This window comes from Dendropsophus ebraccatus, chromosome 5 (assembly GCF_027789765.1).
Source record: "Dendropsophus ebraccatus isolate aDenEbr1 chromosome 5, aDenEbr1.pat, whole genome shotgun sequence".
NCBI classification, from domain to species: domain Eukaryota; kingdom Metazoa; phylum Chordata; class Amphibia; order Anura; family Hylidae; genus Dendropsophus; species Dendropsophus ebraccatus.
In genome coordinates, this window is record NC_091458.1 from 91,476,908 (window position 1) to 91,503,117 (window position 26,210).

At 42.9% G+C, this 26,210-nt stretch overlaps 1 protein-coding gene across 1 annotated transcript in view; it reads right to left on the reverse strand.

Moving 5' to 3' along the window:
* Positions 1-26,210, reverse strand: part of ITGBL1 (integrin subunit beta like 1) — a 175,608-nt gene that overhangs the window by 138,006 nt on the left and 11,392 nt on the right. Inside the window, exon 2 of the mRNA XM_069970707.1 lies at positions 12,605-12,804. Coding sequence (XP_069826808.1) covers positions 12,605-12,804 — 200 coding nt within the window. The remainder of the gene's footprint in view (positions 1-12,604; positions 12,805-26,210) is intronic.

Below are 26,210 nucleotides of genomic sequence, written 5' to 3' on the forward strand. Positions count from 1 at the left end.
GTGCGGCAACACTCATATTATGACACATCACTTTCCTGGTTGATTATTGTTTCAATAAGAAGTGTTATATATGTGACGATGAGTGACCTCTATACACATTGACCCGTACTGCTAACCCCATGACCCCTGATGACGTTACCGACATTGGTACAAAAACGCGTTGGGCAAGGGCGAGCTGGTCTAATGGTCTCCATACAGTAGTCTGAACTAGTTAAACAATGGTCTTAGACTAAGAGGAGGCGTATTTTTGTGCATCGGCACAAGTTGGTAGCCGATAGTGGTCAGGACGTCTTAGATGCGAAAATTGTGGAACTAATATCTGTGGACACTGGCAGATTTTTCCTAAGCAAGACTGGACATACTGACAAGTAGCCTTTACATTGGCTTTATATAATTTGGAGATATTTTCACTGTAAATAATTATCACTTAGTGTAAACTGTTTATGTTTTAACGCATATCTAATAAACTTGTATTTTTTAGTTAAGCAGTTCCTTCTTTTGTACTTTATACTTAAATAGGAATGTATTTTACATTGGACCCTTTATACTGTATAATACTTCAACTTTTTAGTGACTTTTGATTGTTGACTAGCTTCTGAACAAGATAATTTATGACTAAATATAGACGTACTCAGCTTCCACTTGCAATTTGCACTAAATGTACTGTACTGACTACAGAGGCACTTTTGAAAATTCAATTAGGCAACAGATTCAAAATAATTATGTAGGAACTTCCTTCATTTTTTTCAATAAACTTGATATGCTATAAAGTGCCATGTATTAACTTCAGTTGTTTTTTAAATTTCATCTTCAAACCAATGCTTTACCGTTAACAGTGACATTTTTTTTCACCTTAAAGCGTAATTGTAATGTTTTTTTTTATTGCAGAAATCAGTAGTATAAGCGATTTTAAGAAACTCTGTAGTAGGTTTCATCAGCCAAAAAAGCCTCTTTCTGTACTCAAGAAGCAATCTCCCAGCCTCCCCCCCTGACTTCTTATCTGTGCATTATCAGGCAAACACGTCTTCATTACAGAGAAGCCAGTGAAGACAGACTCTGCTCTTCCCATTGTAAGCCTATGAAGGGGGGAGGGGCTGAGGGAGATGAGGGAGCAGGAAGAGGTGACATGAAGGTCAGCTGTTTGTAGATTGTCATGGCACCTAAAACGCAGGATTCTGGGGTCAGAAAGGTCAGTGCTTATCTATGAACTTACTGAGAGAAGATTGCAGGGTGTTGTGCTGTGCAGGACTGCTCCGTGCTCATTCACTCCTCTCAGCCCCTCCCCACCCCTCCCCTCTCCATAGACACATAATGGACACAGAAATCCTGCTTCATCTGATGTAAGGGGGGGAGGCTGGGAGATTGCTTTTTTAGTCCAGAAGGAAACTCTTTTAGTACATAAAACCTATTACAGTTTCTTAAAATCGCTTGTACTGTTGATATTTAATGTTTTCAGAAAAATGACCCTGAAATTACAGTTACGCTTTAATGCAAAAAAAAAAAACACATTTAAAATAAAATCTTAAAATACCAGCCATTAAGGTCTGCTCTGAAAATTTTTATTCACACAGCTGTTCTGAAAACATATAGAAATGTTCAAAAAGTAAAAGTATCAAAACCTTTTATCATTGTAAAATGAGCAAAAAATAGATTGTCTATTCATCGGTTCTGACCTTTTGTATGCAGCCTGTCCATGTTTGCAGATAAATGGTTATTATTATTCCAGCTAATGTTAAAAAGTCATCACAAACCACAGTTCTAAAAGGTTGCCTGACCAGGAGATACTTACCTCTCTTACCTCCCTGGCTCCCGTGCTGCTGCTTAATGGCTGAGCATGCCTGCTATGTTATGTTTCAAAACCCAGAAGTGGATGCACACCGGGGAGTGGAACATTGTGTATGGATGACCTAAATAGACTGCCCAAAAAAAAATGTAAGTCCTTAACGCACAAAAGAATATATATCAAACCAAAACAAGGATCCACAATGGATCACAAAAAATGCAGGACAGTCATAAATAAATATAATTGTAATCTTTATTCAAATATTTCATTAAAAATGACATAAATATGAAGGGATTGAAACATAACCAAATACATACATTTAATGCGGGGACATGAAAAGATGTTCTATGAAATCATATATTGCACATGCATGAAAATAAATAAGGGCTAAATAAACTGGGGATCCCTTGAAAAAAAACGAGCCACGCGAAACGTGCCTAGGGTGAGTAGGTGAGTGGGACCTGTTGCAATGCACGCATCCTCCTAGCGTTCATATATATATATCATATACTTTTGGTGACGTCACCTGCACAGGTTGCTCATTGAGCAACTGTGACTTAATATAGGATCTTACCTGTGTACATCTCTATATATATATATATATTTATTTTTTTGCTGCTATTTACAATTGTTTACATCGCTTACTACACAGTGGAGGTTGCCTGTATTGCTACAGTTCCTTTAGCCCTTATTTATTTTCATGCATGTGCAATATATGATTTCATAGAACATCTTTTCATGTCCCCTCATTAAATGTATGTATTTGGTTATGTTTCAATCCCTTCATATTTATGTCATTTTCAATGAAATATTAGAATAAAGATTACAATTATATTTATTTATTTATGACTGTCCTGCATTTTTTGTGATCCCTTGTGGATCCTTGTTTTGGTTTGATTGTGTATGGATGGCAGCACAGGAGCCAGTGAGGTAAGTTTATATTATTTTTTTCACTCCTACACCCACCCCCACAGGCATTCCAGAAAAAGGGGTCTTTTAAAGGCTATGAATACTTTTAAATGCAGTTTTGTTTACTACTAAATTGTATTTATTAAAGAACCATAGGTTTCCATAGGTCTTTATTAAAAATGTAGCCCACTTTCTCTTCCAAAGCCTCAACGTTTTTTACATAATGCGGGCTACTCTGTCTCTATCAAAGTGAAATCCACCAGAAGAAATGCTTTTAACAGCTCAGTCTTCATCCCCTCTCTTCCCTCCCTCTTGAGCAATCTTCTAAGTAGATTTACAGTGTGACCAAATGAAAGCTAACCTGTCAGGAGAGAGGACAATAATTTTCAACCACTTAATGACTGCCAATAAACCTTTTGGAGATGGAGGATAGGATGAGAGGGAAGAGAGATGGCAGAGGGATAACTGAAGGTAGCGCATGGTGGGCGGATCTGCACCTCCAGCCACCATGTGCTGCCTTGAGTAATCTCTATCTCTCCCCTTTGATAACAGCATTCCCTCCATCCAAGTTAAAGTGGTTATGCTACGGAATAAAAAATAAAATAAAAATAAAAATAAAGATATCACCCTTTTGACCTTTTTAGTGTATTTCTTTGCATCGCTGCAGGTCTGTTCTCTTTACATTCTGTTGGCATGCACGTGCAATTATGTGCCCAGGAAGCAATTGTATATGCCAGGATGTATTGCAGTGTAGCCCTTGCAAACCCCCTAGTTACCCTTGCTCTGTCTCCCTCCACTGACCAGTACAGAAAATGGTCCCTCACACACAGCTCCTTATATCTTACTAATAAATAGTGTTATGGAATAAAATTTTCTAAATTTTCTTCTACACTATTCACACCATTTTATTCTTATCACTTATTATTTATGGTTCATATATAGAGATGAGCGAGCCAGGCCACAGGCTATCTACACCTACCCCACAGAGCAGGCAGACAGCGGGATTCAAATGCTGATGGTTCAGGTTCAAACGAACCCCATCCTCAGCCTGGCTCGCTCATCTCTCTTCATATACTTCCTTCGTACCATTCTATAAGCCTGTATATGTAAAAAGAGAAAGATATAAAATAGAAAACACAGCAAAGTTGCTCGCATGTGTTGTTAAATCCTTATTTAGACAAAATACATGGTAAGTCAAGAGAATTAAAGAGGTATTCTGGGGAAAATTCACTTCTCCCCTATCCAAAGGATAGGGGAAAAGTAGGAGATCGCGGGGGTCCGACCCCTGAACCCTCGGCGATCTCTGTATCGGACCCCTGTGGACACGGGAAAAGTGAATTTTCTGCCGAATACACCTTAAGGGGCCACTCAGCTGTAATGGTCATGTAACAGATACAACTCTGTGTATAGCATTAGATAAAATGTTAGATGGGGAGCTGCTGCCAGCTTCTAAGATTTGTTCCTAAATTAGGTAAGATTGATGATCAGAGTGGAAGACGGAAGACAGTCACTACATTTTCTGTCTTTTACACTGATCATCAAGAGAGAAAGATAGCACTACACATAAGTAGTAAGACCCAAAAATCAGCAAAAAAAAAAATCTATGTAAGAGGTAAACAGATTTTTTTTTTTCTTATGCTATGAATAAAATATTTTCAGATATTTTCATGCCTCTCTGCTGCCACCACTATCCATGTCAGGAACTATCCAGAGCAGGAGGGGTTTTCTGTTGGGATTTGCTACTGCTCTGGACAGTTTCTGACATGAACAGAGGTGGCAACAGAGCAACAGAGAGCATCATGTCAGACTGGAGAGTATATACCACTTCCTATAGGGCATACAGCATCTGATAAGTACTGAAAGGACTGGGATTTTCATATTGAAGTAATTTCCAAATTTGTATAATTTTTTCAGACTATTTGATAACATTTTTGTCTTAGTACCACTTTAACTGTGCTAGTTCCCACTATCAGTGCTTTTTGCTCTTAATCCAACCACATAGGAAATTCCCACACAGCCAATCACTATAAGTGCTTAGCAGCATCCTTAGCAGCAAGAAGATACACGCAGTAGTGGAAGACCATGTAACTGCTACAGTATGTGTCGCTTGGAGATGAGCAAAGAATTGACTCAACAGTCATGGAAAGGTTATAGAGGGGGAAATCAACACTGTACCCTTCGGTCTTCAATAGTAGAGCCAACACCATAATTGGCAGCCTATTGATATCTCTTCTAGGTTCACTACTGTCTGCAGTGAGAGAGACAATATTTTATACATATTTAATTATATTTTTCATTTATACAGATTACTGTTCAGATGCCTGCATAAAAATACTAAACTTCTCACATTGCCACAATTTAGAAATTTCTGCACAGACATTGAACGAGATTGGAGTGGACCAATGTTAAGAATAAGAAAAGACAGTGAGCGAATGTAGACAACCCTCTAAGGAGGACAATCAGCTTTATGACATTTACCTCCACCTGCCATATCATTGCCTCGAGTATCTCAAACAGCACAACATTTAATTAACAATTATCACTATAACAAAAGACGGTATTTTCACTGAGTATTCTCACAGGTCTTGTTTTAATTAGCTCTAAGCATATTAAACAGCATTAACATATTCCTATAGTAGGGTGAAATCATCTGCCTTTGTATCAATTAAAGTTCAAGCTTTTTTCCCCCTAATTTACACTGATCTTGTTATATATGTGTATCACATCGCTCTTGAAATGGGATTTCCAGTTGCACGGACCGGTCAGGAGAAAAATTGCTACTCTGTGTGTCCAAAAAACTAAAATCATCCAGTAAAATTGGAATAATTCTAAATCATTTTTTCTTTAGTATTCCAACATTAAATGTGTACAGATCTATATGAAATGCGAGCCAGCTTGTCTGACATGTTTTAGACAGTTAATCCTTATTCATAGCACCATTACTATATATTAGGATTAACCATTTAAAATGTGTCAGGAATCCTGGGTGGCATGTCATGTAGATCTGTACATTTTTAATGTAGGAATAATAAGGAACTTATTTAGGATTAGGTATATTAATGCTATACAATATGCCATGTAAACTATGAGTGAGAGTTTTACCTTTTACTGCTACTAGATATACAGTCTGATAAGTGAAATCTAACAAACTAATAACATACACTACTCAATGAGCTGGAGCATTGTATTCCAGGAAGATGAAATTAGGCCCATGCAGAGGCCCAATGACTGGATTAATAAGGCTATTCAAGTAGTATGGGCTTGTCACTGTACCATTCTCCAAGTGTAGGGCAGTTCTGTATTGACTAGACACACCTGCCCACTCTGTTACACCAACACCATCAAATTCAACAGTGGCTGATGCACTGGTTCCTCGTCCAGGGTAGGACAACGTTTCATCAGTACCAACTGGTTTTCAGATTGACAGCTGAAAAGAGATGAGGAGCTCCACACTTCTATCCTGATGTGTGCTCTTTGTGAAAGACAACAGTAAAGTGTTTTGTGCAATTGAAAATGGTTTTGTGATTGTGCCTCTTTTCTTGGGAAAATGGGATTCTGCATTTGTTTTTTTGGCTGTTCATAAACTACATTTCTGAATTCTGAACTCTGCTCTGAACTGTGTTGTCTCTTATTCTAGTAAACTGTTAATATAATTCTGCTATCTGAAATCAGGGTTGAAAAGCATTTCCTCCTACCTGTACTATCTCTCTATTATTCTTATATATGCGCCCACATGCTACACACCTGTGAGTCAGCTGCTCGAGAGACAATGTCACTGGGTCTGCACAGAGGTCATCCCTAGCAGCTGCACCAAGGGCACATGGAAGCAAAAAATAGATATGTTTTATCCTAGAACACTGCAAATTATTTTAAGGCTACATGCACATGGAGCAAAAGTGGCGGAATTCTGCGGTGGAATTCTTCACTGCAGAATGCCGCCAGCCTCCCAGTCATAATGACAGTCTATAGGAGGCTTGCGCATCTCCTCTCTCCGCCACTTTTGCTCCCTATGCACGTAGCCTAAGGCTATGTTCCCACACAGTGTTTTTGCTCAGTATTTTGCAACCAAAACCAGGAGTGCACTGAAAACACAGAAAGGCTATGTTCACACACCACTGAAAATAAGTGGATGGCAAATAACGGCTGTTGTATTTAAATAACGGCAAAAATACTGTGTTAGAACATAGCCTCAGGGTGTAAAATGCTGCAGGTTTCATGCAGATTTTGACTTTTCTATCAAACAAATCTGCAGCATATCAGCCCTCTGTGAACATACCCTTACACTTAAAGGGAATATTTAGTTCTAACTTTAGTTCTAAATTTAGCTCTAAGAATTTTGAGAAAAATCAGTCAACAAAAAAATAAATAAAAATACAAAAATGCTTTAGGATGCCTTCACACGAAAAGGGATCCAGTGCCATTCATCCCCACGAGAACACATACTCACAGCGGGATTGACATGGGCTGCAAGTGAGCCGCGGCGCCGAGCAGGTAATGTATGCTCTTGGCGGCGGGCTGCGGGCAGCGGGGGGTTAACTCACATACTCACAGCAGGATGTCAATCCTGCTGCGAATATGTGTTCTCATAGGGATGAATGGCACTGGCTCCGCAGTGGATTTCACTGCAAATTTGCAGCGTGAAATCCGCTGAGGATCAGTTACGTGTGTAGCCACCCTAAACCTACAACTTATCCAACATTTTAAGTGCATCTTTACTTTTAAGTATGAAATTAGTTAGTAACTGCAGATTATTGCTAAGTAGAATAGTGCCTAATCAGTGAGTTTAATGATAAAAAAAAATATAGCAAAATGAAGTATTTACAGTATACTGTATAATTACAGGCTTCAATAGTCCTACTTTAAACTACTTGGCTTAGAACTTATTAAAAGTCTATTTTTTCCTATGTAAATGTGCCAAGCCCTTGGCTGGAATGCTTAGTATTTATTCCCTTTCCTAACGGAATTCCTTTTACATTGAAGCTGATCTAATTGTGTTTTTTGGCTTTTGAAAATGACACGTTGGTGTGAAAGTACTTAGAAGTTTCTGTTCACATGCCTAGGGTTTCCTCCCCCTCACCTTAGGAAAACACATTTTGGGGAGGCAATGAATTCTTTCCACATATTATATAAATCCACCCTCTGGTATATTTGAAAAAATTCCACCTTAAAGAATAGAAAGTATGTTCATCTTGGAGGGAGTTCGGATTTATCATTCTGCACACCAAGGGCAGACAGAAAAGCTTTTGCAACCTTTTTGCTGCTTATTCCATTCAAGCTAAGGGGACTAAAGGGGGCATGTCTGTGTGCAGAGGGTATATATCAGGTATAAAAGCTCCAAGCATCAGCATTTATGTAAAGGCCTGTGCCTCTACATTAATCCAACATGCAGCATGAGCTGCTTCCACCAATGCTAGCGTCCCTGCAGTTCCCATACAGTGCTACTCATATAGAGTAGGCCTCCCATGTACTGGTTATGTTTACTAGAGTATAAAGTACCCTGGGGGGGGGGGGGGTTCTGTGGTTACTTTCCCTGCTCGCTCTGCTAGTTACAAAAATAATATTAACATATTAAAGTAATGTTATCAAAGCAACATACTAAAAAATAAATCTACTCTCTGGAATACCCCTTAGTACAAACACACACACCGTATACGCAGCAGATACGCAGCAGATCTGCAGCAGATTTGATGGTGCAGATTTGATGCTGTGTTCAGTTATTTAGATCTAATCTGCTGAGTATCTGCTGCGTATCACATCAGAAAATACGCTGCGTATACAGTGTGTGTGTTTGTACCCTAAAAAGCATTTTTTTCTAGCTTTGTATGTATTATGGTGCAAAAACATTTCCTCAATAGATGTTTACAAAGATGCACAATGCCTTGTATGTGCTTTCTTCCCTAGCTACAGGCTTGAAGGTAGAGAGAGGATTATCCCTTCTTAAACTCTCTCTCTTTTACTTAGAGCTGTGTAACCTTTACTCCACTACTCATGCTCTCTCTATAACTAAGAGGCAAGAAAGTTCTTCTATCAGACTTATATTACCTTACTGTGAGTAGCAGCCAAATGGTAGGAAACTTGTAAAGAAGACTATTTAGAAATTTACAGAAAAAAAAAATCAATGAAAAGGTGACACAGTAACCTATGATTTTTTCATTCTCTTTTTCCAAGATATACAGTAGAACAAATATGGCTCTTTTAACCCCTTCCATCAACCATATAGCTATATACATTCCTACTGCTGATGTGCAGTAAAAATGTGTATAAACATTTCTGGCGTAAGGGGGTTTAACCTTTATAACCAAGGACGTAACTGTACGTCTTTGGTCGGGTAGGGGAGTTCAGAGCTGCGATCCCGGATTTTATTAATAGCCCAGAACAGAAGCTATTAGCGGGCCCGGTCCGATTGCTGCGCCCGCTAATGAGCCGTTTAGATGTAGCTGTCATGGATGACAGCTGCAACTAAACTGCCATTTATCCCCCATCCCTGGTCTGCACTCCCCAACCCCTTCCCTATTAGAATCTGGCATCAGGTTAAAGGAGAAGTTCGGCCGAAAGTATTTTTTAATTTGTTATTTCTTATGGAAAGTTAGACAAATTCCTAATGTACATTAATTATGGGAAATGCACATATACTGCTATTTCCCTTAATTTAGTAGATCATAGAATCTTCAAATGCTCTCAAAAACCATGACGTCATGAATCGGTTGTAATTCTTATGGAGTGTCCAGCAGGGGGCGCACTATATGTAGAATTCAATAAGTACGATTGACTTCTATATACAGTATATTGTGCTGGAAACTCTATGGAATCAATTGCTGTCTATGTAACACGTCTGTCTGCACACATTTACACTTTACTACTCCCCCATCATCTGCTCATATTATTAGCAGATGATGGGGGAGTAGTACTTGGGCCATCCACCATCACCCCCTGCTGCCGCCACATATGCTCTGTACTACTACTCCCATTATCTGTTCATAGTATGAGCAGATGATGGGGAAGTAGTACCACGGCTATCTGCCGATGCCACTGCCGATGCCACCCCTGCAATGAAGTTTGCCTGATCCTGGAGAAGCAAGAGACCATTCCGGAGCTCCGGATCACTATTCCCACTGCAGCCTACTTCCTCCCTGAGACCGGGGCCTCAATTACAGCAGCGGACCTGCCCGGACCCCTGTCGCCACCGCTGATGCCGTCCTTGCATCCTGCTGATGCCTACCCCTGCACCCAATGCATACCTCTGGCTTGTTTACGCTGGCCGCCACTGCTGTAATTAAGGCCCTGGTCTCAGGGAAGAAGTAGGCCAGGGTGGGAATAGTGATCCGGAGCTTCGGAATGGTCTCTTGCTGCTCCAGGATCATGTACACTGCAGTGCAGGGGCGGCAACAGCGGAGGCGTTGATAAGGATAGCCCTGATTCTACTTCCTCATCATCTGCTCATACTATGAGCAGATGATGGGATGAGTTGTACAGAGCATATGTGGTGGCAGCAGGGCGGGCGGATTGGTGATGAAGATAGCCATACTTTGAGCAAATGATGGGGGAGTAGTATAGTGTATATGTGTGTAGACAGACGTGTTACATAGACAGCCAAGGGCACACTATATATAGAAGTCAATGGTATTCATTGAATTCCATATATAGTGCACCCCCTGCTGGACACACCATAGGAATTACAACCGATTTGTGACGTCACAATTTTTGAGAGCATTTGAAGATTCCATGATCTGCTAATTTAAGGGAAATAGCAGTATATGTGCATTTCCCATAATTTACCTCTTAAGGACATATGCCGTACACCGCGACCCCGCTCTGAATTGCTGCAATCCCGACTGCTATCTGCAGCACAGGACTGCTCTCGCTAATTAAGACCGTTAGATGCAGCTGTCAAACATGACAGCTGCATCTATGTCTTAAATGCAGCCCATCCCTGGTGTCTAGTAGTTGGATCTCCTCTGCGATGCGATCTTGGAGGAGGGATGCCTTCATCTCACTGAGTCGGGCCTCAGCGTCATTCCAACTCTGTATTCTATTGCAATGATCTGCAGCAGGCTAAAGCAATAGAGCACCGATCTCATGGATCGGTACTGTGTAACACAAGTATACTGATCTCTATGGGAGATCTAATTACTGTATAAGTGTAAAAAAAAAAAGTGTTTCTATTAATAAAAAAAACCCTCCCCTAATAAAAGTCTGAATCACCCCCCCCCCCTTTTCCAATTTTATAATTAAAAATAAATAAATAAACAAACATGCCTGGAATCCCCGCGTGCGTAATTGCGCAAACTATTAATTTATCACATTCCTGATCTCGCACAGTAAACTGCGTAAGCGCAAAGACCCACCAAAATGCAAAAATTGCACAATTTTTGGTCGCATTAAATCCAGAAAAATTGTAATAAAAAGCGATCAAAAAGTCGCATATATGCAATCAAGGTATTGATAGAAAGGACACATCATGGCACAAATAATGACACCTCAATCAGCCCCATAGACCAAAGGATAAAAGCGTTATAAGCATGGTAATAGAGCAATTTTTAGAAACTTTTTTTTCTTTTGAAGGTTATATATTTTTTTTCAATTTCACCACACATATAATTGTTTCTGGTTTCGCAGCATATTTTATGCAAAAATTAAGTAAGCCATTGCAAAGTACTATTAGTGACGCAAAAAATAAGGCCTCATGTGGGTTTCTAGGTGAAAAAATGCAAGTGCTATGGCCTTTTAAACACAAGGAGGTAAAAACGAAGACGCAAAAACGAAAATTGGCTTCGTCCTTAAGAGGTTAATGTACATTAGGAATTTGTCTAACTTTCCATAAGTAATAACATATTGAAAAATACTTTTGCCTGGAGTTGTCCTTTAAAGTGAGTGTACCATCAGGGCTGGGCTGAAGCACTGGAGGCGAGCCAACCCACCCCTCTATGATATGGCTCCATTGATTCTAATGGAGCCACATCATAGAGAGGCACAGGGTTCCTCCCACTGGGGGTGGGTTGGCCCGCCTCCAGTGCTTTAGCTCGGGTGTAATGATACATGCTATATTATGATGGTGCATAGACATATAGTACCAGAATCATTTTTTTAAAATAAAATCTGTTCATATACAGGAGTGCCCCCTGTTGTGTGAACGGCATTGGGAATATATATAGAACTAGCAAACAAGTAGATTTAAAAAGACTTGCAAAATATTCAACAGTGCCCTGGTGCCCAAGAAAAATTGCAACCAAAGCCATATCCCACATCCCAAATTTAGTTCAGCCTCACATAAGTGTATTGCATGCCAATGTTTGTGTCCATATTAGAGAGCCAAGTCCCAGCCTTATAGTATTTAGACATGTGGTTAGGACAAGCCTTGCATCCGTAATATGAACACAAGAATGTGCATGAAATAAGTTAAAGGAGTAGTGCAGCGCTAAAAAATTATTCACAGAATAACACACATTACAAAGTTATACAACTTTGTAATGTATGTTATGTCTGTGAATTGCCCCCTTCCCCGTGTCCCACCATCCCCACCCGTGTACCCGGAAGTGTTGGTGCATTATACATTCATCAGCTGCTCAGCCGCGATTGGCTGAGCATAACTGTGCTCAGCCAATCGCGGCTGAGCACAGTTATGACTCGGCGGAGGGGGGATGGCGGCAGCGATTCGGCCCTCCGTCCGTAGATGACGTTTGGCACAAGATGGCGCAGATCAGGTAATGTATAATGCACCACACACTTCCGGGTACACGGGCGGGGGTGGTGGAACACGGGGAAGGGGGCGATTCAGACATAACATACATTACAAAGTTGCATAACTTTGTAATGTGTGTTATTCTGTGAATAATTTTTTAGCACCACACTACCCCTTTAATGTAAAAATGGCCTTAGGCTGTAATTACCTAATAAAGACTTTTGTTAACTTACCTCCACAAACATGTCCATCATAGGTATGACATACCCAGTCATGGCACTCACACAAAGGCCCGTAGTATTTGCCAGGTTCTTTTACTTCACACACACAAACCCCACAGTCACATTTGCCTCTGCCACTGCATATTAATCCATCTGGAGTCCTGCAATGATTTTCTGAAGCAGCTGGTGAGAGTCTGCAGCTTGATGAAGATCTGTAATATTAAAACATTAGAGTAACTACCACAAAAAAAGTATATGTCAAATAACCTATGATAAAGATAAAAGGGGGGGTTATATGGAGTAAAAAAAAAAAAAAAAAAAAATATATATATTTATATATATAAATATAGATAGATAGATAGAGAGAGAGAGATTTTTTTTTACACCACACAAAAAAATTTGCAGGAATAAGCAATAGGGCATGACCTTCTGTTGCCCAGTAAATTTAACATAATTTACGCCAGAAATTGTCAGATGTTATGCCAGCTCATAACTAGATTTCAAGGGGTGACTTGTGGACAGTGAGAAAGATGTGCCAATATAAAACATGGTCTTTTGCCTCTTTACCAATTTGTTTTATTTTTTAACTGTATTTTTATTTTAATAGAAACATAAAAACGGTATACAAAAAGGACAATATGGTAAACAGTACATCAAAAGTTCCCCAGAATGGGGGGACACATTGCCAATAAAACAAGTGAAGAATAGTATTCACACAATCCCATTGCATGCATTTGGTCCTCTTTACCAATTTGGTGCACTTTTATTTTAGGGTGTTGTAAGGGGATTAGCTCGTGGGATCACAGTCTCCTGGGTTTGACGGGTGCTCTTGACACACATTAGTTTTATTTTCTTCAAAGCAAGTAAAATAAATAATTATATAAAAAAAGGAAAACTGGGTCACCTTGCCTACTAACTAAACAGTTCACAACAAAGTGGTCTTTTTACTCCTAGGTCTGTAACCATGACAAGGGGGCATCCTCTACATCTAGAGCAGGGGTGGGGAACCTCCGGCCCGCGGGCCGCATCCGGCCCCTGAGACCTCCCGATGCGACCCGCAGCTCCCCTGTGATGCGCGCCACTCTGGAGGAGGAAGGAGCCGGCATACACAGCATCTTCCGGTGTCTGTGACAGCTGCCGGACACAGGAGGATGCTGTCTATGCCGGCTTCTTCCCCAGCAGAGCGGATGACGTCATTTCATTGCGCGCCGCCTGCAGGAGAAAGACCGGCACAGAGGACCTGGGACAGAAGAGGACATGGGCAGCGTGGGAGCGGAGGTAAGGTGAGTGGGATGTTTATTTTTTTTATTTGGGGGTTAACTAGGCCACCAGGGACATGCCTGATGGGGGTTAACTAGGCCACCAGGGACATGCCTGATGGGGGTTAACTAGGCCACCAGGGACATGCCTGATGGGGGTTAACTAGGCCACCAGGGACATGCCTGATGGGGGTTAACTAGGCCACCAGGGACATGCCTGATGGGGGTTAACTAGGCCACCAGGGACATGCCTGATGGGGGTTAACTAGGCCACCAGGGACATGCCTGATGGGGGTTTACTAGGCCACCAGGGACATGCCTGATGGGGGTTAACTAGGCTACCAGGGACATGACTGATGGGGGTTAACTAGGCCTACCAGAGGCATCACTGGGGGGGTTAACTAGGCTACCAGGGACATGACTTGGGGGTTAACTAGACTACAAGGGGCATCACTGGGGGGGTTAACTACAATAGCAGGGGCATCACTGGGAGTTAACTACAATAGCAGGGGCACTAGGGGAACAATACTTTGCCTTGCCTCGGGTGCTGCAAACCCACGCTACTAACTTCCGCACACGGTATGCGGCCCTCGAATGATTTTATTAATGCCCGACCGGCCCTCGACATGGAAAAGGTTCCCCACCCCTGATCTAGAGGAAAGAAGATTTCACCATCAGCACACCCAAGGATTCTTTACTGTAAGAGCAGTGAGACTGTGAAACTCTCTGCCACATGATGTTGGCATGGCTTACTCATCAACCCCTTCCAGTCAGTAATCTGTATATATATGTTCCTACTGCACATATCCGTGCAGTAGGAATGTATATATACGTTTCTGACTGAGGGGCTTATTATGTGTGCGGGACCGCTGCAGTGAGAGCGGTCCCGCACACATCAGTGTGTCCGGGGCCGGAGGTAATGAGAGGCAGCTGCGATCCCGCAGCTGCTTCACATTAACCCTCAAGCGCTGCAATCTATAGCGATCGTGGTGTTTAATCCCTAGACGACCCAGGGCGTACCTGTACGTCCTGGCTTCGCTAGGGGAGTTCAGAGGGGGGCGCGTGGCGGCCCCGCTCTGAACCGCCGCGATCCCGGGTGCTTTATGCAGCCCGGAACTGCGGCTATTAGCGGGCACGGTCCGATTGCCGTGCCTGCTAATAAGCTTTTGAAATGCAGCTGTCAAAGTAGACAGCTGCATTAAAAACGCAGCTTTTTCCCTCCCCTGGTGTCTACTGGGGGGGATCGCCCCCGGCGACGTGGTTGCGGTGGAGCGATCCCCGAGGTCTGCGCCGTCATAACGCTGATCCCGGCTCGGCATCCTATTGTTTTTGGCTGCAGCAGCCGAAAGCAATAGAATGCCTATCTCAAAGGATCTATTACTATACTGCAAAGATCTCTATGAGAGATCAGTGCGCTATACTAGAAGGCCCCCAGGGGGGCTTCTAGTATATTTGTAAAAAAAAAAATGTTTTATTAAAAACCCCTCCCCTAATAAAAGTTTGAATCACCCCCCTTTTCCCATTTTGTAAATAAAAATAAATAAATAAACATGTTTGGTATCGCTGCGTGTGTAATCGCCCAAACTATTAATTTATTTCATTCCTGATCTTGCACGGTAAAAAGCGTAAGCGCAAAACAATTGCAAAGTGCAAAATTTAGCATTTTTGGTGGCATCATATCCAGAAAATAATTGTAATAAAAAGTGATCAAAAAGTCGCATATGCGCAATCAAATTACCGATAGAAAGTAAAGATCATGGTGCAAAAAATGACACCTTAGACAGCCCCATAGACCAAAGGATAAAAGCGCTATAAGCATGGGAATAGAGAGCTTTTAAGGAACATATATTTTTTTAAATGGTTTGAATTTTTTAAAAGCCAAAGTTACATATCGTTGTAATCGTACCAACTTGAGGAACATATGTAACAAGACAGTTTTACCCCAGGGTTAACGGCATAAAAACAAAAGAAAAAAACTAATTTAAAAAATGCGTTTTTTGTTTGTTTGGTTTTTACCACACATTTAATTTTTTTCTGGTTTTGCAATGTACTTTATGCAAAAATTCAGCCTGTCATTGCAAAGTACAATTAGTGGTGAAAAAAATAAGGGCTCATGTGGGTGAAAAAATGAAAGTGCTATGGCCTTTTAAGCACAAGGAGGAAAAAGTGAAAACGCAAAAATTTAAATTAGCCCGGTCCTCTAAGGGTTAAGCTACTCATTGACAGAACAAGCTTCTGTCACTGAGTGATCGGGCCCCTTACTGCCATGCTGCGGGGGTCCCCATCGCATGTACCGCCGGGCAGGGGTAAGCCTCTTACCTGTCAGTTAGGCCATCTATGCATAGATCACCGATAGCACTGATAGATCAGTACATGCAATCTAATGATTGCCTGTTTTACAGTAAAAAAAAGTTTTTAAAAGTATTAAACAATCCTTATAACCCCCCCAACCGTAAAAGTTTAAAATACCCCCTTTCCCATTATAAAAATAAAAATATAAAAAATAAATAGGGGGGCGTGGTTAGGACATGGCGGGGTGAGGTTGTGCTCTGCCTGAGCTCCGTGAACCACCCGTACGAGCCTGAGCTTACTCTTGCGGTGACGCCGTCTGAATAGCTATGACTGCCGGTTCGGCGCTCGCACGAACCTGCCTGTGCACCTAGGCTTGAGGATGGCAGGGAGAGGAAAGAAGACGGGACAGCAGCAGTCCACTCAAGCAACACGTGGGACGCTGGCCCGCTTCGTCAAGACTCCAAACCACGCTGAGTCTTCTCCTCCGCAGAGCTCCAGGAGTGAGATCGGCAAACAGCGGGATAGTCTGTCCTTGGGAGCCTCTTTCGTGGAAGCCGGCACTACAACGCCGAAGTCGACTCCAGCAACATCCCCTGGATCCCCGGTTAGTGGCAGTATGGAGGGGCTGGGTAAGACGGAAACATGCAGTCCAGCTGAGTTGCTGGCAGAAGTTAGAACTTTGATACAAGCGCTCCCTACACATACTGATTTAACTGCTCAGCTAGAGCTGATGGAAGTAAGATTTAACAAGGAGCTGGCAGATATCAAAGTTTCATGTGCTGGAGCAGTGGCAGCAATAAATGCACTAGAGTCTAGACAAAAGGCTATGGAAGCCACTGTAGCGAAACTTCCAGATCAGATCTCCCAACATGATAGTTCTCTGCGGCAACTGGTCTTGCAGGTGGATGACCTGGAAAATAGAGGCCGTAGAAACAATATTAAGATATGGGGTATTCCCGAGGATATTGGCCCAGAGAAACTAATGGAGACTGTGAGAACTATCCTCAAAAGCTATCTCAGAGACTCGGATGAGTCAAATATTGAGTTAGATAGGGTGCACAGGATTGCGGGCCCCAGATTGACTGATAAGAATCGCCCCAGGGATGTGTTGTGTAGAGTCCATTTCTTCCAACAAAAAGAGACTATTATGCAACGGGCATGGGAGAGAGGCCCTATAGAAGTACAGGGTGCGGAAGTTACACTGTTGGCAGATCTATCACGCCGGACCCTCACTATGAGGAGAATGCTAAGACCCCTACTACAAGTGGCCAAGGAGAAAGGAGCCACCTATCGTTGGGGATACCCCTTTAACCTGACATTAAGACAAGCAGGGGGTTTCCATAGGGTTAATACCCCAGCAGATCTCCCGGGCGCCTTCAGTTTTCTGGGGGCCCCGGTTGTGGATATCCCGGATTGGACCGTACCAGTATTACCGATGGGAACAAGAAAATAACTTTTGGGGCAGTAGCCCCCTGGCATGTTTGGGATTGAAAAATTCATCTTATAGCTTGAAGTCTGGCCCGGGAATAATGTAGTGTTTGTTGCTTTCCCAAACATAGAATTGTTGGTGGTGGGCGACATGTCCTGAAGGTTTCGTCGGGCCCTGACCCAGACGTTACTGATGCTCCTTGGGGTTCTTTTGTTTTTGATTTTGTTTTTGTTTTTTCTCTTTCTTCTTCTTTTGGGGAGGAGGGGGGGGTTGGGGGGACCTGGGTAGGGAAATGTAATGTTTGATAAGATGTGTACTGGGAGGGAACTGTAATCTTGTTTTATCTATTAGGATGTTATTTTCTTTTTGTTTCCTCTCTCTGGTTATAGGTGTCTGAGCCGCCCTGCCCACCCCACCCCTCCCCCCTCCTTTTGCCTTTGTGTCTGGATGGCGTTACTAAACGCTGTAAAAAAAAAAAAGGTCTGCGGGTGTTGGGGCTTAGGAGGGAGACCTTTGACCTCTCCGAGGTTTTGGATCACGCCCCCACAGGGTGGTGTTGTATACGGGGTAGATAGGCGGGCGGGCTTGGGCTCTCTCCGACCACTCCCGTATAGGGGTAATCCCCAGGTGTGAAGGGGGTGTACGAGTGTTAGTGTGTTTTTTTTTTTTTTCTTCTTCTCCCTCCCTCCCTTGACCTCTATTCCCTTACCTTTTCATCATCTGTATTAGAGTTGTGTAAATGGCCGAGATAAAATGTGTCTCTTTAAACGCCCAGGGACTAAACATCCCTGAAAAGCGCTCTGCGTTGCTGAATCTTCTTTGGAGTAAACAAGCAACAGTCGCTTTTATACAGGAGACGCATTTTAGAGCCGACCAGGTTCCAAAGTTATGTAACTATCAATATCCAGAGGTCTACCATAGTTGTTCACAGGAAACCAAGACAAAAGGGGTGGCTATAATTATTACACGATTAGCCCCATGGTAATATATCGGACATATGGCGGACCCGAACGGTCGCTTCCTTTTTGTGAAAGGGAAAATGGCGGGTACTTTATGCACTCTGGGGACAGTTTACATGCCAAATACTGGTCAACAGCAAGCGCTCGAATCCTGTCTATTGACAGTGGAAGAATTCATAGAGGGTATGGTAGTGCTTGGAGGGGACATGAATATGGTGCTAGACCCCTCCTTAGACATCTCTTCGGGTAACTCGGCACTTTCACATAGAACAGTAAGTAGAGTTAAAACAAACCTAAACACTTTTCAGTTAATGGATGTTTGGAGGCTTATGAATCCATCGGTTAAAGATTATACGTTTTACTCGCACGTGCACGGTTCTTATTCACGTATAGATTATTTCTTTGTTTCACACTCTTACATGGAAAAGGTCACTTGCACTGATATTGATCCAATAATGTTTTCCGACCATGCACTGATTACTTTAACTTTTTCTTTGTCTGGGCAGGATAACCGGACATGGAGGTGGTGCCACAACGACTCGCTCCTGAAGGATAAAAAGGTGATGGAGGAGATCCAGAGGGATTTGCGAGAATTTTTTGCTCTAAATCAAACATCTGAGGTACCACCATCCATTGTCTGGGAGTCGCACAAATGCTATATACGGGGTTCCCTGATCAGAATAGGCACAAGGTTGAAAAAAGAGAGATCTGCTCAGATCTCTTCCCTTATTTGTAAAATTGAAGAGTTGGATAAGCGACATAAGGTCACAGGGGCACAGGGGGTGGCTGAGCAACTTTGTGTTCTACGTACACAACTACGAGACTTGATGTTTGTAAAAGCTAGAGCGGCATTTGCCAGGTGCCATCGGGGTTTCTACGAGTTCGGAAATAAGCCGAGCAAGATGTTAGCACGGGCCCTTCGAGCTCAGAGAGCCCGTGCTTTTATCCCTCATATCTTCTCTAAAAAAGGGGAAAAGTTTTCGCAATCAAAGCAGATAGCAGGGGAATTCAGATCTTTTTATGAATCCCTTTATGGTCTATCCTCATCCGAAGACCATTCTCTTCCTGCTTCCTCGATCTCCGCGATAGATGATTACATTGCAGGGTCTGGGATGCCGAGCCTCTCCCCCGAGGTTAGAGATATTTTGGAGGCGCCAATCTCCTCTCAAGAGTTTGACTGGGCAGTGGGAGCTTCTGAAACAAACAAGGCGCCAGGGCCGGATGGCTTTCCACTATTATATTATAGGAAACTTGGGCACATTGTCAAGGAGCATTTCGTGGAGGCATTTAACTCTCTGGCCATTGATGGAAAACTGCCAAAAGATGCATTAAGGGCATATATCTCTGTTATCCCCAAAGAGGGGAAGGATAAATCACACTGTCAGAACTATCGCCCCATATCTATTTTGAATGCAGATTTAAAGCTTTTTGCAAAAATCTTAGCCTCCCGGCTTATTACACATCTGCAAAATATAGTTCACCTGGACCAGGTGGGTTTCATGCCTCTACGGGAAGCCAGAGACAATATTACATGAGCAATTAACATTATTCACCAGGCTTCTTCTCACTCTTCACCTTTGATGTTTCTTTCTACTGATGCGGAGAAGGCCTTTGACCGAGTCGGTTGGCCTTTCCTCATGCGGACCCTGCATCACCTGAGTATAGGCCCTAATATGCTTTCCTGGGTGGGTGCATTATACACTGTCCCTTCAGCGGCTGTCTCGGTCAGCGGCCTTCTCTCGCCTTGTTTTGATATTTTTAATGGCACCCGTCAAGGCTGCCCTTTGTCACCTTTGATTTTCATTCTCACTTTGGAGCCGTTTTTATGTTATGTTAGAAGAAATCAGGATATTAGGGGTTTTATTTCAAAGTGTCACGAGCACAAGGTGGCAGCTTTTGCGGATGATCTATTGTTTTTTCTTTCTAACCCACTGGTGTCCCTTCCTTATCTCTTAAAGGAATTGCAGCGCTATAGAGAGCTATCCAACTACAAAATAAATCTGCAGAAGTCGGAGGCTCTCAACATTTCTCTCCCCTTGCATACGGTACAAGTTCTATCATCTTCTTTTCAGTTTAAGTGGAATGCGGTCTCCCTGAAATATCTTGGAGTTTATCTAACACCTAAAATCTCACAGCTCTATAAGGCTAACTTCCCCCCTCTTTTGGACTTGATATCTATGGACCTTGATAGATGGCACAAGGGGACATTCTCCTGGTTTGGGAGATGTTCAATAATTAAAATGAACATACTGCCTCGGGTCCTGTATTTGTTTCAGGCCCTTCCAATCTCAATTCCCTCAGCTTTCTTCCGGTCTATCTCATCCCTTTTTGTTAAGTTTATTTGGGCACACAAAACTTCTAGATTAGCCAAACATGTAATGACAAGACCTAAGGGAAAGGGCGGCTTAGGAGTGCCAAACCCTAAGCCGAACCCTAACCCAATGCTAGACCTCATATGCCTGAAGTAGGTCAGAAGTTCCTGCAAGATGAAGTCATTGAAGCCATGGAGTGGCCTGCCTGTTCCCCATCTGGGACATCATGTCTCGCTCCATCCATCAACTTTACGTTTCACCACAGACTGTCCAGGAGTTGGCGGATGCTTTAGTCTAGGTCTGAGAGGAGATCCCTCAGGAGACTATCCGCCACCTCATCAGGAGCATGCCCAGGCGTTATAGGGAGGTCATACAGGCATGTGGAGGCTCTACACAATACTCAGCCTCATTTTGACTTGTTTTTCATCAAAGTTGGATCAGCCTGTACAGTATTTTTCCACTTTAATTTTGTGTGTGACACCAAGTCCAGGCCTTCATTGGTTAATAAATGTGATTTACATTGATGAATTTTGTGTGATTTCGTTGTCAGCGCATTCAACTTTGTACAGAACAAAGTATTCCATGAGAATATTTCATGCATTCAGATCTAGGATGTGTTATTTCAGTGTTGCCTTTATTTTTTTGCGCAGTGTATATGTTAGTTGTGTCATACGTAGTTGTTTTTTGAGCCAAAGCTAGTAAATCCAGAAGGAAGACATATCAGTCTTTCCTTCATATATATCATGCCTTTTCAATTACCAGCAAAAGCATGCCAATCAACACTTTATTTGAAACCTGACACACACACACACAGCATGAGGGCATGGTTTTGGCTGCTGCAGCGTGTGGCGTCTCAGCTTTAGGTTTTGTTTGACCATATAAGTGAAGGTCACTAAGGTTAACTAAGTGTCAAATGGATACACAGTGCTTCCTAACAACTGGTCTTCAAACCACAGGCAACACATATGTGCCTGCTGTGTAAGCTGTCAGCCCTGATAAATACTGTATTAACTGTTATTTATAATGTGTGAACATATTGTATGTTTTGCATGGTACAGTATATACACATCATAAATAATTCTGCTCCACAAAATCCAAAGTACAGCATAAACGATTGAAATTGAACTTTATATGATGTTCATATGGAACTTTGTATGAAGTAAGACAATAGAAGGGGTTAACATTTCACCAATTACTACCTATTGGAGGATGCTGTTGTAGTTCCTTAACTACTAATGGTCAGACCACAAGATTGTTAACACAGCCTGAGGCAAACCACAAGACAATTCCTCTGACCTTAGTCAAACCACAAAATACTGCTTGTTGCTTACCCAGTCAGAGTGTTTTATAATTCACTATTAACTTTCAGCTAACCTCTGGCTGTGTAACTTATGTCAGAGTAGGGGAGAGGAACAATTTACTCTACTGACTGTATTATCCCACTCTGGTCTCCACTGTGCATCTGCTTGGGGTCTGGGTTCATAATACAATCACAGTCCCTTCCAGTCCGCAGGACCCCACCGCAACCATTGATTAGATGATCAGATCTATGACATCAGGAAGTGGCAGGACCAGATTGGCCATAGGGCACTTCTGGCAAATGTCAGAAGGGCCGGTGGCCTCCGGGGGCTGGTCCCATGCTCCTCCTGACCCAGCAAATCCTTTCCCCTACCGTAGGGAAAAGGAGTCACTGGGCCAGGAGGAAGACGGGAACGGCTGGCCCACAACACTCCAGTCACCCCCGGATAATGCGCGGCTGCCTGGGGTGTCCCGTCCTATCCCTGGCAGCATGCGCATCATAGAGCTCTCTGTGCAGCTATGGTCGGGATTTCCGGTACAGGGAGCGCACGTTAGGGGGGAGAAGGGGCCGTCTATAAGGGGGGGAGAGGAGAAGGGGCCATCTATGAGGGATGGGGGAGAGAAGGGGCCATCTATAAGGGGGGACAACATAGGGGGAGAGGGGGCCATCTATAAGGGGGGGACAACAGGGGGAGAGGGGGTCATCTATAAGGAGCAGGGAGAGGAGAATGGGCAATCTATAAGGGGGGGAGAAGGAGGCATCTATATGGGGGAGGAGAGGAGAAGGGGTCATCGATAAGGGAGGGGGTTGAGAAGGGGCCATCTGGGGGGGCAACACAGGGGGAGAGGGGGCCATCTTTATGGGGGACAACAAAGGGTAGTAGGGGCAACATAGGGGGAGAGGGGTCCATCTATAAGGGGGTCTACATAGGGGGACAACATAGGGGGATAAGGGGCCATCTATAAGGGGGGGACAACATAGGGGGAGAGGGGATATCTATAGGGGGGCAACATAGGGGGAGATGGGGCTATCTATAAGAGAAAGGCAACATAGGGGGAGATGGGGCCATCTAAAGGGGGGCAACATAGGGGGAGAGGGGGCCTATAAGGGAACAACATAGGGGAGAGGGGGACAACATAGAGACAGAGGGGGACATCTATAAGGGAACAATATAGGGAGAGAGGGGGCCATCTATAAGGGGACAACATAGGGGGAGAGTAGGACATCTATAAGGAGACAACATAGGGGGGCATTTATAAGGGGGAATAGCATAGGGGAGCCTTCTATAAGGGGGACAACACAAGGGGGCTATCTTTAGGGGGGACAAAATAAGGGGGCCATCTATAAAGAGGGGCTACAGAGAGGAGGGCCATCTACTATAGGGGGACTACACAGAGGGGGGCTTTCAAGTAGATACACATGGGGCCATCTATATGGAAGAATGAACAAGGGGCCATCTATAAGGTGGCTACATAGAGGGCGTATATACAGTAGTGGATTATAATAGGGGCGTTTTGGGCGGCAGCCCGGGGCCCTGAGCTCCTGGGGGGCCCATGACCACCCAAAAAGACTTATACTTTCAATGGTGTACTGTCTCCTGGCTACACTTCTGCCATGATTTGCAAAAAATCACTGTTTTTTATGGCAATTTTGCACAAATCAGGACATCATGACATTATCTATCCTGTACTATGAACGCCAGGCTAGTGCTTCAATAGTTACAGTGGGGTGGGGGGGCCCAGGCTTGGTGAACAGCCTAATGGTAAAGTTAATCCGCCCCTGCGTATATACTATAGGGGATACACAGAGGGGGACCACCTATAAGGAGGCTACATAAAGGGCGATATATACTATAAGGGGGATAACATAGAGTCAGCATACCCATTAAACGAGGGTGTAAAGGAGCCAATACAGATGTGCAGTATGTAGAGAGATGAGGATGGTGCCAGAGTGAGGAGCCTAATATGTCTGTCTGGCAGATTCTGTGGATTCGTAGCTCGGAGAAGTTCTCATAACGGATAAGGGCAGAAGAAGAAGAAAATGAAAAGGGAAGAACTCCAATCAGAGAAGACGTCCCCTGTGAGTCACCTGATATAACTGCACTGTAATGTATATGGGATACAGAACCTGTGTGGAGCTGCGTCCACCTCTATATGACTGTATGAGGTGATAGTGATCTGTGAAGAGTGGATGTTATTTGGTAGCATTAGTCAGTATGCGGTGACATTAGTCAGTATGCAGTGACATTAGTCAGTATGCGGTGGTATTAGTCAGTATGCGGTGACATTAGTCAGTATGTGGTGGTATTAGTCAGTATGTGGTGGTATTAGTCAGTATGTGGTGACATTAGTCAGTATGTGGTGGTATTAGTTAGTATGTGGTGGTATAAGTCAGTAGGTGGTGGTATTAGTCAGTAGGTGGTGGTATTAGTCAGTAGGTGGTGGTGTTGTTAAACTCAGCGCGGTGATCGGGGCCGGAAGCAGTCTGTCTCTGTACACTGTGTAGTGTTGACGACCTGTAACTGCAGCTCAGCTACACAGTACAGAGACAGAAGCTTCTGACCCATTTACTGTGTTATTATCTGTAATTCCAGTCATGGTCATGATGATACAACATGTAGCCGTGCTGCACTCACAACATCGTTTCATAACTTTTCACGGCACAGCGAGTGGGCCTGTGTGCTCTGAAATGCCAGGGCTGATTTTCAAGAAAATGTACCCGACGCTGCCCAAGTATAAAGAGTCAGTGTGTTAATTAGATTTGTTCCAAGGGTGCCGAGGAGGCCAATCTACAGTATGCCCTTGTTTTTTTGTGCAAGGGGAAATCGCCAGGAGCCATATATACACTATATACCCCGGCAGTTTTGCACTGTTTATGTAGCTTATGCACATTAGAAATAAACTAAAAATATTTAACATCCTAAATACCTAATAGGCAAACTGGGATCTCATGTGATCAGACTGTATACAGAGCCTGGTTATATATAAAATTGGCAGTGTTATACAGAGCCTGGCTATATATAACATGGGCAGTGTTTTATACAGCCTGGTTATATACAACATTGGCAGTGTTATATACAGAGCTTAAAGATATTGTTTCATCTGTGTTAATCAGTGGAATTCATGTAGTTGAGGGGGGTCCTGTATATATCTGTGTTATACAGAACTTAGTTATATACAACATTGGCAGTGTTATATACAGAGCTTAAAGATATTGTTTCATCTGTGTTAATCAGTGGAATTCATGTATACCTGTAGTATATAGTTTGAGGGGTTCTATATACCTAAAGTATATCGTTTTTAGGGGTCCTGCATACCTGTAGTGTATAGTTGGGGGTGGGGGAGGCTGTATACCTGTAGTGTATAGTTGAGGGGGGTCCTGTATATATCTGTGTTATACAGAACTTAATTATATACAACATTGGCAGTGTTATATACAGAGCCTGGTTATATTCGACATTGCAAGTGTTATATACAGAGCCTGGTTATATGCAACATTGGCAGTGTTATATACAGCCTGGTTATATACATTATTGGCAGTGTTATATACAGCCTGGTTATATACAACATTGGCTGTGTTATACAGAGCCTGGTTATATACAACATTGGCAGTGTTTTATACAGCCTGGTTATATACAGCATTGGTAGTGCTATATACAGAGCCCAGTTAAAAACATCATTGGCATTGTTATATACAGCCTGGTTATATACAACATTGGCAGTGTTATACAGAACTTAGTTATATACAACATTGGCAGTGTTATATACAGAGCCTGGTTATATTCAACATTGGAAGTGTTATATACAGAGCCTGGTTATATGCAACATTGGCAGTGTTATATACAGCCTGGTTATATACAACATTAGCAGTGTTATATACAGCCTGGTTTTATACAACATTGGCAGTCTTATACAGAGCCTGGTTATATACAACACTGGCAGTGTTTTATACAGCCTGGTTATATACAGCATTGGCAGTGTTATATACAGAGCCCAGTTATATACAACATTGGCAGTGTTATATACAGCCTGGTTATATAGAACTTTGGCAGTGTTAAACACAGAGCC